Consider the following 15,385-nt stretch of genomic DNA (forward strand, 5'->3'; position numbering starts at 1 on the left):
CTACGATCTACTACTTTGATTATGAACTATGGACTAGACGTAACCAAATCCAAATAAATCCAATTAAATATCATTTATTGACATAAGGTCACAACGGAGGTTGACTAAAAAATTCCACTAGATAGCATAATTTATAACTTTAGGAAATTAAAACACGATAATGATTGTCACATGAGATGACAAATGGTATATAAAACCTTATTTTCTGACCCTGAAAAGAACCTGATACTTGATTTTATTATACTTATTAATTTAATAGTTCCTCATTAAGTGCGCAATTAAATATAACGAATTTAAAACAATGGGTGACCCTAAACAACGCCTATGACTGCGTGGGAGATAATAAAAATGAAAAAAATAATTATAATAATAAACTGTACATATAATTGTACACTTCAAAAGTCAACAGAAGACGCGTTTGCATGCTAAAGCAAGAAAACCTTGTATTTCACAATGTTCATAAATCTATTGAAGTGTATCGTACAATCGAATTTCCGAGTCGGCACTTATTAGTGTAAAAACATTGGTCAGTGTAGCGAACTTAGCGAGTGCACATGTTTGTATTATACGTGATCTCCATGAAACAAGGAAAAACAAGAAAATGCACTCTTAGGCGCATTTCGCGGGTGGCTATATTTTAATACGTGTTCGTTAGTGTCTATACTGTACTTCGTTACGTGCTCTCATGTAAATCGGAGCCTTCGACCAAGGTACCGTCGCCTTCAATCGCGTAACTGGAAGTGAACAATGTCCATTCACAAAACGCTAAGTAAGTCATCAAAAACCGCAACATTCATCTCGGCGGAAACACCCCACTCGAGACAAAACATAAAATTTCGACCACCGAGTGACAGATTTTTAATAGCCATTCAATCGTAAGGTTGTCGTGAAGAGTTAAATATCGACGCATCGCGATTTAATAAAACCACTGCATGTTTGTTGATTTAAGTTTGGAAAATCCGTAGATTCTGTTTACGATATAAATGTAATCATTTAAGCCTTAAGCAATTTGTTTATGTACAGTGTAATTATAGAGGTTTTAAGACCTCCACAGTCTTGTTATAAAAAGACAAGTTTCCATATTTTGTTGTTAATTAGTAGGGCTGTGAGTATTGAATTGTTAACATGTGTGAAACCAGGAGGTCTGAAAGTTGTGATAGTGAGAAGAAATATGATTTGGTGCCACCGGAAGGCGGCTGGGGCTATGCAATTTGTATTGGGCTTTCTGTTATATTTGTAAGTACTATTTTGTGTAAAATATATTATAACATCTTTTCTATTCTACTTTTCTACTACTCTATTACTTCTTATAAACAACATCTGATACAACGCGAGAAATACATTTATTTTAATTAAAATAATTATAAAATTTAATAAATAAATGAGTTCACGTTTAAGTAATCAATAAATATTTTATTCATATCGCCACTAGGAGTATATATAAATCTGGCATTTTTTTCTTTCTCTCTTTATTTTTACAAAATAATATAGTATATTACAATATGTTACATTAGAAAACCGCTGTGGCTTGTATTAATATAACCATAGCAGTCTTGTTTAGGAGCACGACAAATGCATGTAAAAGTAGTTTTTTAATTTAGAATTTATGTTGGTTAGTGTTTGGCTATCTGTTCGAGTCTGTACGCCATGCTCCACACGTTTTTTTATGTCATCTCAAAAAAAGTGCTCGACTAGAAGGCATTTTTTTTACTTTTTTTGTTATTGGCAGTATTTTGCATGTTTTAAAAAGTCCTCTTTCTTCATTTTCTATATAAGTCGAGCACATTCCTTGATACGACGTGTTTGAGGATTGTGATGTTTAAATTAGAAATGTATAAATAGGATATTTATACATTTCTAATTTAAACAAGGTTAAGAAATTAGACATTCAAAAATGTTGTATTTGTTTAGGTATGCTAAAATAATTACAATTTAGAAAAAAATATTGTTTATACTTAATGCACGTAATATGATACAGTAGGCCTAGAATAATATATAACAGCTCAGCGTTATAACGACATTATTTTTAAATATGCATTAATGCATGAGTTGTAATAATTTGATTAAATTGGCCTAAATTGTTTTAGTTGTTAATTTAAAATTTTGATAACATTTTAATTTTGTCCCTTGGAAGAAAATTTACTTAATGAAGTTAAAGCTTACATTTTGTTAAAACAAAATTAAGTAAATCAAGTACATGGTATTAGTAATGAAAAAAATATGTAAATATCTGTGCATTTTTATTATATAACAGTGCGAAAAAACGTTACAGGAAACGGCCTATTTATACGATTTTAATATATTATTAAATTATTCGTATTGATTGATATTATTACTTTTGCTTCATTAATCAAATATGTTACGATATAACTTATAATGGTAGGCAGGTGGTAAAATCTTGCTTCTCTATTTCTTGTTATAGATTATTACTTTGATTTTTTTAATGTATTTGCTTAATCGTTATAATAATATAGTATGTAATTCTACATCCTGTAAATGGCATCCGTGATTATATAATCTTTTAAGTGGAAATAAGTCCAAGTATAAACTTATTTTTAAGTGAGGATATTAAAAGTACAAAGAAACTAAAAAAATCTAACTTAATGACACAAAAATATTGCACTTATTAAATAAATTATAATACATGTGTAGACTGTAGATCTATTAAATTTACGATTGACAAGGCCTCATTATCTTGTACGGGGTACAGTTAATGAAACTAATAATGGTTAATTTAAATTTTGGTCGATACAAAGGTGAATTATATTACGATTTTTTAAGTAAACTAAAGGCTACATTTATATTCATGGGTTATCTACAACTATTTTGTCTCACTGGCTTATCTTTTGTTTTATTATTATTATTTATAATACAATATCTTAATCAAATGACGAAAACTTATCTACATTCATCTTACATTCTCGCGTTAGTTACACTAGTTCTCATTCTTTAATGCACTTAAATAAGTAAAATTAAATATTGATTTCTATCTTAACACACGGCTTTTTCCCGAAGAAGGAGACAGAGACAGCGGATTGAGTTATTTCTAATTTAAGATTAAACATTTATACTAAATCAATTGATTTATTTTAAGTCGAGTTTAATTTTTGTTGAGAAGAAGTCTTTATATTTATCCGGAAATTTCTCCTTTATGTAGTGTAAAATACTTTGTCCTAGCAAGTATCGCTCGAAATTGGAAGCGTTAGAATATTATAATCAAAATTTAAAAATAACAGATTTTCATATTAATTGTCAATAAATTAAATGCATCTATTCGATATAAAGCGGTCGAGATGTAAATTATTGGACTGTAATTACTTTGATAATGTAATTCAATGCGTGTGTCGTTTGATATTAATTTTGAGCGACACATCCAATCAATGACTTTACAGATTTAACTGGCCTGAATTCTATTAAATATCTTCGGACGGTATAATAGCAACATATAAATCTATGTAAGAAAATACATCATTAACAGGATACATACTTAATAACCATGTATCTATGCAGCATCAAATAAACGTTAAAAATGGTTAGGTGATATCATTAGAAAAATATTTACATAAATATTTTTATTATTACCTTGTAAAATATTCTGTTTATTTAAGATTTTTTTTACGGTTTTATTTTTTTGGTTTCATTTTTACAAAAAGAAATTTTACCGCATAACACGTAAAGGTTTCCGATTATAATGAGGATTTTTAAACTGTATTGACAAGTTTTTAACATCGCGTTTGAAAAATTTAACATTTAAAATTTAAAAAATTGTTTCGACTTCATCGGAACTGAATACAGAATAGTGGGGTTGCTGCGTTTTGGCTTTGTGTGGTAATATGAATTAATTCGTAACAAGTTGAATTGTTACATATGAAAATTAGGTTCCACATCAAGTGTCTAATTGGAATAATCAATTATTCATTTCGCGTCGAGTATTTATGACTAGAGCTAATTGCAATAATTGCAAGAATTATAATAATTAAACGTTTAAATCCTTTTAAAAACCTGATATTGATCATGTTTTTGTGCGTTAGTTCAACTTAATTTAGGAGATATTTTTCAAGGTTATTTCGGTGTAAATTTTCTTAGGTACCCAAAGCCCTGGCATAACCCACCGAATTCCTCTAATACACGCCTTAGTTAAAAGATCCCAATATAAATTCAAATTTATATATATGGTAGTTTATTTAAAAAGTGTTGTACTCGCATAAACAGAAGAAGCAAGCAATTTCAAGATTTTTGATGATGTTTTGTTTCAGATAGCTGGTACAGCTCATCAGCCAGTGTTCGGGTTTATATACAATGATTTTTTAGACGACCTAGGCGTTGGAACCGGAGCTGTCACTGTGGTATATGGAGTATTTCAAGTTACACTTGCTATTGCTGGTAAGCACGTTATTTAAATTATTGTTTTAACGAATATGAATACGAATTTGTTATATTACACACAATATGAGTGCTTTACAGAAAGACTGAGATAACAGACTGCCACAGCAGTGAAAGTTTACGTATGCCTTTAAATGTGGATATATGACCTATCATGTCATGGTATTTCCAATATTATATGTATAATAAAATGGTATTTGACTCATTGACATCATTAATATAACGAAATACAGTAAAAAAGTATCAAGAAATAATGATCAGAAACTAACATTTGAAATATTTCGCCAATAGATTCTTCACTGTCCCTATTATACATAGGCCGAGATTTAGGTATCCCTATGAGAACCTCGATAATGAAGGTGTAATCAAAAAAAAATCCTATATTGCGTACGCTGCCGATACTATTGATAGATATCATTGAGAGAGACAGTAGATGTGATGTGTGTACTACAGTAGTAGGAGACAACAAGAAGTCTATACGATACGTCTAATTGTTACATAAAACCATATTAAACACGTACAATAAGCAAATTAGCTAAAACAATAATATATATTATTTATTATTCCGATGATTTATTACAGTATGTATTTATTAAAACCTGAACATAACAATCAAACCATTTTGTTAATCTACATTGTAATATTAAAAATAATTAAGTATTGATAAAAAGAAAATTAAAACAAATTTACCAAGTAAAAATTAAATAAATTCGTTAAAATATATCTAAAATACCGTTGGTTCACGTATTAATAATTACGTGGGTAACACTCAATATTGTTTAACTGGCCATTTGGAAACATTGCTAATAAAAACTATTTTTGAATTTCAATTGTGTAACTCTTTAATAACTTATATAGTATATTGCATTCCTTTGTCGTTTGTTTTTGTGAATTGGCGGCAATTCTAAAACTCTTGTCACACGTGAAAATGAACCCAACGCGAGAAAATTTTCGGTCAATGATCTATTATGACTTTCGTTGTGGCCTAACTCCACAACAACGTTATGATAGGCATCAATTAGCATTTCTTAATAAAGACCCATCTCGTGCCACTATTTACAATTGATTTAACAAGTTGAAGCGTGGACGTAGCAATCTCAATTATGATCCGCGTGAGACAAGACAGATCCTTTAACAGCGACTACTGTAGATAACTAAGAAATAAAGATATAATTCGAGGTATTCGCTTTACGAGGCCTGTACATGCGGTGAAAGCGTACGCCATAGAAGAGAGCTCTAAAGAAGAATGGACCCACTACTTTTCTCAGTGCTACCATCGAATGCGACGATTTATTTAAAAAAGTCATTTAAGTCAAAATTATTTTAATAAAACGATTTATTTTTGACATCAAAATCGACATACAAATATTTGACTAAACTAATCCGTGATTATTATGATTAAAACAAGAATTTATATATCATATTATTTTATTTGGTACGAATGTTTAATAGTAAAAACAATTCGTAACGAAATGAGAAATACTGGAAACAATAAAACGAGATGTTAGAAGATTTAGAAAAAATTTCAATGTCAAACTCAGTTCGAATGAATAAAATTAATATAAAGATAAACTTAATGATACTTGTATTCTTTATATAAATAAATTTCTGCATGTTAATTCGGTTAATTCGAATGTGTTGCTATTGTTGATGCGTTGATTTCATAGTTATATTTAACATTATAATAAAAACTGTGAATTTGAATTTTTTTTCTATGCATTCATTATCTTATAGAGATGTGGTAATTCAGTTTTTATTTGTGTAAACCGTTCAATTGTTTTCACACGACGGATTATATAAAATTCTTACCAATTAATTAATTACGTACTTCGGGATTATAAATGTTAATTATTTTTTAAAGATTTAATTTAAATGTTGTATTTACTTTAAGAATGCAAATGTTATTCATTCATTGTTAATATTATAATAACTGTTTTATTGTTTTACAGGGTTTTCAGCTAATATAGCGCTTAAAAAATTATCATTAAGACAAGTCGGACTGATTGGAGCATTTATATACACGTTAGCATCATTTCTAGCAATATTTGTGGTTTCCACAACTCAATTAATTATAACAAATGGATTCCTTCAAGGTCTTGGCATGGGCCTGCTCATTCCGGTAGCATATACGAGCTTTAACAGTTACTTCACAAGGAAAAAAGTGCTTTATTTAAGTCTTTGTAAGGCCTCTATTGGATTTATTACAATGTTGTATCCGCTATTTATGAAAATGACTATAACGGAATATGGATTTCGAGGCACGTTAGCCATATTATGCGCGATATCGGCGCACAGTATTCTAGGAGCTTTGGTGATGCAACCGGTACAATGGCATATGGTTAAACAGAACAAGTCCTGTGAACAAATTGTTTGTAAGTATCTTTCTCGTAAAATGTGGGAACTAAAAATCAGGATTTGATTTTACTAATAAGACTTGCCGCTGTTTTTCATTGTAATTATTTAATCAATTACCTTTTAGGTTTACTGACGCAATTTAACATTGCGTCAGTAAACCTATATCTTACTGTTAGAACTATATGTATATATAGATAGCGTAGAACATATTTTAACTTACATTAAATTTAATATATTTCATAACATGTTATAGGTACGAAATTCTCTCTTTTTTTAAATTCAATCAATTTTGAATGAATTTAATTATTAAATTAATATGAATTTACTACGATCCAATTCCTTTTTTAGTGATTCCACCGACGCCTGCCATCGGTAACGACAAAGGGTTTGACTTCACAAAAAATGTTAATGAGAGCGAAAATACCAGATCAGTTGAGAATTTATATATGAAACGAGACTTGGAAGACCCTCACAAAGGATCGGGTCTCCTTTTTATCCCAAAATTAACCAACTCAAGGAGATTAAGCATTCCAGTTGTTTTGATACCTGCAGATGGCAAGACTGATTCCAAATTTAAATCTAGTGACAATGTATATTTAGAGAACTTATATAAAGCTGCGTCAGTATCGAGTCTTGGCAATTTTGGTAATCTAGTGGAGCCTATGCCTATTATTAAAAACAAGGAGGGGAAATGGTAAATATTTTTAAGATACAATTATATTTTAATCTTTTATCATTTGTATGCTTTTATTAAAAAAAAGAAAGCGAAAGTAGACTTCATCAATACGATCCGCAGACCGTCAATTTATAAAAAACGACAACAATTAATACATACGAAGATTAACATTCTTTGTCAATCATCGCAGTTATTACATCATAGTCTTAATTCAACGGCCAATTAATATTATTTAACAAGGTGTCATCATATTAAGATATTTAAAGAAATATTGCTTGTTTTTTAAATCAAATCAAAACAAATATGTGCATAAATATCAATAATATATTTACAGACCAGTATTTATAAGCTTGCGTTTTTCGTATTTATTAATTTATACAAATATTTTATGGCAAGAATAAACTCGAAAAGTTGACCGAATCCAAAAATTATGTCACATTTAACATATTCTATAAAGAATTCTAACTAAAAAAAAAGTAGTGCAAAGACTAAAAATATAAATATAGAGCGTAGTAATAATTTTTGAGTTGAATGTTTTTCTGTTTAATGGAGTTTTCAATGTAACGTTTTTGTTTTAGGCAGTCTATTGCTGAATTTCTAGATCTGACACTTCTCAAAGATCTAATATTTGATAACATTGTATTTGGAATGGCGCTCGCATTTTTTGCTGACTTAACATTCTTTACATTAGAACCACTTTTTTTGGATAAAAACAATCTATCGAAGGTAAGATTCTCAAAAAAAAAAACATAAAAATACACACAAAATAATATATTAACAATTTTATATATATTTATAGTAGTAGTTATATAAATATTTTGTATTTGAAGGAGATTAAGGATTTATTTTTTCCACCTATTTAAATATGGTAACATTATAGTTAAGTTATTAACTAACCGCGAGTTGCAAAATATTATGAAATACGTTTCATCATATTTTGTAACCATTATAGGAATATGTTACCCGTTAATCGACCGCTAAGTACTAATTAAATAAATACCGATATTATAATATACTTACGTATATTTGTATCATTTTTTGATTCAATAATAATCGGACTTTGTATACAAAAGGCACTACAATATTTAATACTATCCGAAACTGGTTTACGGTTATACAATCGTACGTAAACTAAAAATAGAAAAAATTATCAGTTTTATTATGTATAATACCTTTTATTAGACCAATACTTGGTTTATATAAAAAATAACTCATAAGTTTTTTGGTAAATCTGTGTTATAAAGAATGAATACCACGTAAACGTAGAATTTTATACAAAATGAATATATGTACTTAAATATCATAGTAACGTAAATTTATCGTATAGAGTTTTCAAGCGGGTCGATGCTTTTATTCGACAATAGCTCGATGCACGTGTTACTCCGTAAGTGAATGAACGATTCTTGTTTTGAAACTGGAATAATCCGGTACAATCAACTTTTGAAACTGTAAATAGTTTTTGTTGCTTTTTATGTCAATTATTTTGGGAGAGCTATGTGGTGGTTTTAAAACCAGACATCATATAAATAGTACCTACTGTCTTTTGTTAACACAACTTTTACACATTTAAAGAAAAAACTTCTTTAACGGATTGAAGCTATGTATTGTGTTGTAGTTGTAATGATTGTATTGTTGGCGTGATATTTATTAGCATATATAAATATCAAGATAACTGTCTAGTAGTGAAAAATTTCGTTCTTAAATATGTAGTCAAACCCATATCGAGAAATACTCAATAATGTAATGCATACTATTTCCGATCGTATTTTTATAAAAAACCGCCAATTCTCGCGACCTATATGTATGTGACATTGTTGGAAATTGCATGTATGTGGTATTTGAGAGTAATGATCTATTTACACTTTCAAACACGTGTGCTAAGTCATATCGGGATGTTTATAAATCGGTATATGCCAGCTTAGATAGGTTTCCCAAAACTTTTTCATAGCACGTATTTTTAGAGGGAACAGTAGGTAATAAATAACCATTTATTAAGGTTTAATTTTAAATCATAAATTCTTCAATATAAATAATACGTAGAATTCTGGCATTCTTTTGTATGACTTCTTATATATATATTACTTAAAATAATAGACTTAGACACGCCCAATCGACCCCAAAATATTGCGTAACATTTACTTTTCCATGAGTAATGACCACGAATGTATAACCAGTAGGTGATGTGAATGTGATTAACATAGGAGCCAGTTACAACCAGATATTTCATTGCTATAGGCGACCTTTTATCGCAAAGTAGTAAAAGCTAGACTTAATAGACACGAAAGCGATGAAATATTTTAAGAATTTTAATTACTTTTTTTAGCTCTATCAATTTTGAATGAGATGTCGTTTATATACGACAAGATAACTTATCAGTATTCTTAAGATTAAATAGTAATATATTATAGCAAAGTCAAAAAAAAAAGTAAAATGAAATGAAATACGTTTATTTGGAACATAAGATCATCATGGTATCACTTATTCCACGTCATTAAATTCGAACCTGTTGGCATCCCTACTCATCGGCAAAGAAGACAGAGGGTGTTGGCCGAGAGGAAAAGCCGGCGAAAAAAAAAATTTGGTACCCTTTTAAAAAAGAGCAAATCATCAAACAATTCTACAGTATTTAAAACAAATATAGCAAATTAATTAGAAGTAGCCTGCCCAGCACTAGTCCTAGGCCCTTTTATCAACTAGATAATCACTTTACTAAAAGGCAGAGATAAAAGAGCCTAAGAATAGAATAACTTTCCTTGTTCTGACCTTATTCAAACCACTCTGTTTATGCGATAACCCAATTATTATTGGGTTGGTTACGATAGCTTTCGAATATAATAATTAAAATCACTTTAAAACATTCAAGTTTAAACACAAATTTAAATAAACCTTTTTCTGAGATAACATCAAGGATATCTTTTATTGAAAACAGTAAAAGTACAGTTGATTATAATCTTTGTTGAAATTGAAGTAATATTGTACTTTAATTGAAAACATTACATAATTATTAATTGTAAAAATTTATATTTTTTATATATTTTATATATTTTTTATATTTTAAAGTTTAAATGATTATTATTTGTTCTTTATGTTTATTATTCTTTAAAACTAAATGGGTCCTATTATATTTGTCTATCTATCCACAACTTTTGTAAAGCATTTGACACGTAGATGTGTCTATATAATCTAATAAATTCGTTATTATATCCGTTAAAGAAGTTGTATGAATATAAAGATGATTGAATTATCATCATAAAATCGTTAGTAATTATTATATGAATCGAAAAATATTTGTTTACCGTACAATAATTATTACAACCTGATAATTACTCTGTTGAAGGCAAATCTATCATCTGAGCATTTATTTAATAGCAACTTCATTAATTTCGTTGTTTTGTTAAGAATTTGAGCGTGATACACATTGAATGATTGATGCAACAATGTCTAAAATTAGCTTTAAGGCTATTAATATTATCTGCATCTCATACATTGATATTTCTTTGTCTACAGACAGAAATAGCAAATATCATTGCAGTAGGAGGTGCTACCGATATGGTGGCCAGGTTGCTCCTCGGGGTATCAGGACAATTCTTTAGAATGAATAGTCGATATATGTTCTATTCTGGTGCCTTATTCTCAGCTTTTTTTAGGCTAGGTAAGTACTTATAAGTGATCATTCAATAATTCGTGTTATAAATAAAAACAAATTTATTGAAACTAAAAGCTATTCAACGTGTAGTCTTCTAACATTGGAAATGTTTGATTTTAAATAATTGCAAGATATAATTAACTTTATATAAAAAGATTGCCTTCAAGTATTAAGTGATATTTTGTTTTAAATTTAGTAACAAAAATTTATTAAAATTATGTTTCTACTCTTCTAATTTGGTTCTTTTAGTTCTAGTCAACTATACAACATACACCCCGCTGTTAATATTAACTGGAATATTGGGTGCTCTACGGTCACTGGTTCACATAGCTCAACCAATAGTTATGGCAGAACACGTCCCAATCGAGCGGTACCCTCCGGCATATGGACTATATATGTTACTGGCTGGAGGTATCAGCTTGAGCGTCGGACCAATGATTGGTATGTTTCCAGTTTAAGTATTATTCTAATCAGCATCACCTCGACGTCCACCGTTCCACAACTGCGCGTTTTTCTAGGCAGTTTTTTCCGCGCACCACCACTTTTTGGAACCAGCTGCCCACTGAAGTATTTCTCTGGCGTTGAGAGTGTCCATGGGCGGCGGTATCCCTTAACATCAGGTGAGCCTCCTGCCCGTTCCTGTTCTATAAAAAAAAGCATGCTTCCACTTAAGGATGAACTTTATATGAGGCAACGGCTTCGGTTCTCGGCAAAATAAAGTTCCAGCGCTCAAACTGACTTTACTTGCTTTAAATAAATCGGGAGCATAGCCGAGTTTTGGTTCATAATGTATAGTGAAGTAGTTTCCTCGTGCAGAGATAAGGCTTAAACTTTCGGTATAGCATTTCGAAAATAAAATTACTTTCACAAAAGGGCGAAAACTGTACTCTACATTTTATCATGTGTCACGCAGAGTAAGAGAGAGAAGTTGATGAAATTAGTATTTCCTTTCTTGGCTGTGACGGTTAGTTTACATAGTAAACAAATAAAAACTTCATAGATTAAGGCTGAAGGTCGATGTAAGGCAAGCTTGTTTTAAAGGTAGGAAACCCACTGACTGCCTTCACTTAAAAACTGAGTTTAATAAACTTCGTCACAATATCTATAAATCAGTATAATACTGTCAAGAAATAGTTTGATTAAAACGCTACCTTATAGTACCTCGATTATATCAAAATATGAATGCACAGATTGTTATTTATAGTATTTACAAATTTATTAATAGCAGTTTATCCTTCAAGATACATTATTTCACGGCAGCATTAGACATTAAGTTGGTTAGTGTTTACGGAAGCATCCTATTACATTTATTAATATAATATCTTTAAGAACGTAATTCAAGGTGATTAAATTGCGTCATAAATGGTTCAAATTCTACGGAACACGTATTAAGCGTTAAGTTCGAATAGTTTATGTTTGAAGTCCGTAAAAACTTATGGTATGGGATTATTTATTTATACGTCATGGTGGATTACAGAGGTCAAGAAGTAGTTAAGTTAGTCTAAAATATATCTTTGGAAACCGTGACAAAAGAAAAACTTTCGCCTTTATAATATAAGTTGGGATAACGACAGTAGCCGAACTCCAAAAGTTGATTAAATACTAGCTACTTAATAGCTAATATTATTTTACGGAAACTTCCAAAGCGTTGCGAAAGTTGGAAACGTTCCATGAACTTCTTTATTAATATTTGAAGGATCCTACTTTGAAATGAGCTTCGATACACATAAACACGAAAAGTTTGTTCAAAATTACATAGATTAATTTACCTTTGACAATTTTATCGCGTTTTTTGTCTAGTAACCACAACAAACATCATAATGTAACATTATCTATCTATATATATATCTCTTTAAACTAGACATACAAAGTAGTGCCCACAAAGGGCTGTACAAATACTACAATCTAGTGCTACAAATACTTTTTACCGCAAACCCGAGCAAAGAGATTTCATAACGAAACTGTAACCTAAAGCCATATTGAATTTAAACATCATACTGTTAAATGATACGAATTCTCATTCGATTATTATCTTGTAATAATAGTTGATAAATTATACTAATCGAGCCTACTCTGAAACCACAACCGCAAGTCAGTATTTCAAATATCGAATATCCAAACTTTTTCTTTTCTAGGTTTTATCCGAGATTATACCGGAAGCTATCGAGTTGCCTTCATTATGTTAGCGATATGCAACTTTTGTTGTGTCGTGCCATGGACTATTGAAGGTGTAATACGGTTTTTGAAGAGAAGAAAAAAAGAAGAAGAAAACACATTACAATCGACTAATCGGTAGTAAGTGTGAACTGTAAAAAGTTTTGTTGTTCCTACGTTTGTTACGTTTGGAGGTATACATTTAGTACTGGAAGATATAGTTTCTATATCATTACTGGAAAATTAGTAGTACAATTCTTATGGTAAATGCAGTTATGGGTACCACACACGAATTCAAATTTATAGATGTAAAAAGTACTATTGTAATTTGTCCCATACACTTGATCGTGTTTGATCTTTAATAGAGAATTTATTGTGTTATCTTCATCATATGCTGAGATACACTATCTCAATACTGAATTCATTTAAATGACAAATCATTGTGTTAATATGACATCAGTTTCTTCCGAACTGTAAATAGAATTCTTGTAGAATGTATACGCCTGATAAATACTTATTATGTTTTCAAAAGTGTGATAACGTAAAATTGCTCTTCATTATGAATAAAAAAATTAGTTGTTAGTACTTAATAATATAATTTAAAGGTATACAAAACCAAAAGAAGATATTTTTTCACAAAGGATATTTAACACTCTTAATAAAATATTACGATAATTAAAAAATGTAAATATCGATTAATAGTTACTATGTTGCTGTATTTTGTATTATTTTGATATCAAAATTAATCAACAGTTAATACTTAAAACTGGCAAAGAACGTAAATATACGGAAAATGATATATTGTGCCACTGGTAAAATCTAAATGCATTTACAATTTGTTATCTCGCATAACTCCCATGTTTGCCTCTCGTTTACTCTTACATAATTTATTATTCATTTTTATATTTTGTATTTTGTTTAATTATGCCATGTTTTATAATCGTAACAAAAATAAGTATAAATAAATATTAAGTAATATAATGGTAAGATTTCCTATTATGAAATGCTTCAGTTTAAGTGATAAGTTTATTTTTGATACTGCCAAAAACGAATGCACGCGTAAAATATGTGTATAATATATTGCTGCTAAAATGATAACCAAATTAAATCGAGTCAACAACGTACGTATGTGATATTCTAATATTTTAATCAAGAATTTAAAATTAAAAAATGCTGGCTATACATGTGGAATTTAATAAAAATGAATAATTCATTTTTAATAAAAATTCTTTTAAAATGTTAAGTTATCACTTACTATGTATAATTCTGTAATTTATATAAAGTATTGTGCTTGGTACATAAAATCTATATTATTTTAAATGTGATTTTAATTTATATTAATATAAATCAAAATACATATCATTTTATAATACTCACGGTCCTCAGAGTATTAATGGTACAATATTAGGATAGAAAGACAAAACGCTTTAAATTGTTTTTAAGGTTTATAATAAGAAATGGAATAAATATTTTTATTAAATTATGTTTTATTTAAACAAAACAAGCTCCTGATAAATTTGTTTGACGCATAGCATTGGGCTGGAATAGATTTTGGTCTCTGAAAGAAACCGTGATAGACCTTGCTCTTGAGCGTACATATGGATGGCATCCATACCGTCCATCCGTATGGAGATGGTGTCCATCTCCATTCATTTAAACACACTAGTAACGGCCAGCTACTTTTTTTTACTTTGACGTAAGGATGTCAGTCATATGTATGCTCAAGATAAAAATATAGAAACATGACGAAAGTTGATGGAGAGAAGCCTTGCATAGAAGCAAGCAGAAAAGGCAGTAACAAAAGTATCGGATGCGCTAAAAATAAAACAGTCTTGGGCAGGATACGATATCTAGACAGCAGACGTATAAACTGACGAAAAGGCCCTGCCCAAGCGATAAACGGCGGTTACGTTGACCAAAAAAGCTAGTCGGACGAAATCATAGGTGTAAAGAGCAAGCGATGAATGAAAGTGTCGAATAAAAATTGTCGAGTACCAAGAAAAACCACTTAGTTATTATATTTCTCAGCAGTTTATCTCTATATTTTACTCGCAAAAATCAAACACTCGTTATAAACTTAAAATTAATATGTCTCTATGATTATCTTTTTATTTAAACAGTTTTTGAGAATTTGTTTTCTTCTTCAGTACTTTCTCTTCCTTTAATTTTTT

The 15,385-nt window shown here is 29.6% G+C and overlaps 2 protein-coding genes across 4 annotated transcripts in view; one reads left to right on the top strand and one right to left on the bottom strand.

Annotated features, from left to right (window-relative positions):
• LOC111003883 (solute carrier family 12 member 6) overlaps nt 1-15,385 on the bottom strand; it is a 162,624-nt gene that overhangs the window by 105,288 nt on the left and 41,951 nt on the right. The window lies entirely within an intron of this gene.
• On the top strand, nt 647-14,694 carry LOC111003884 (monocarboxylate transporter 9). Its single transcript, XM_022274632.2, has 8 exons — nt 647-1,236; nt 4,257-4,383; nt 6,333-6,755; nt 7,087-7,432; nt 7,993-8,140; nt 10,922-11,066; nt 11,310-11,501; nt 13,196-14,694. The coding sequence occupies exons 1-8, from the start codon at nt 1,126-1,128 to the stop codon at nt 13,354-13,356; spliced, it is 1,653 nt and encodes a 550-aa protein (XP_022130324.2). The 5' UTR covers nt 647-1,125; the 3' UTR covers nt 13,357-14,694.

This window comes from Pieris rapae, chromosome 1 (assembly GCF_905147795.1).
Source record: "Pieris rapae chromosome 1, ilPieRapa1.1, whole genome shotgun sequence".
NCBI lineage: Eukaryota > Metazoa > Arthropoda > Insecta > Lepidoptera > Pieridae > Pieris > Pieris rapae.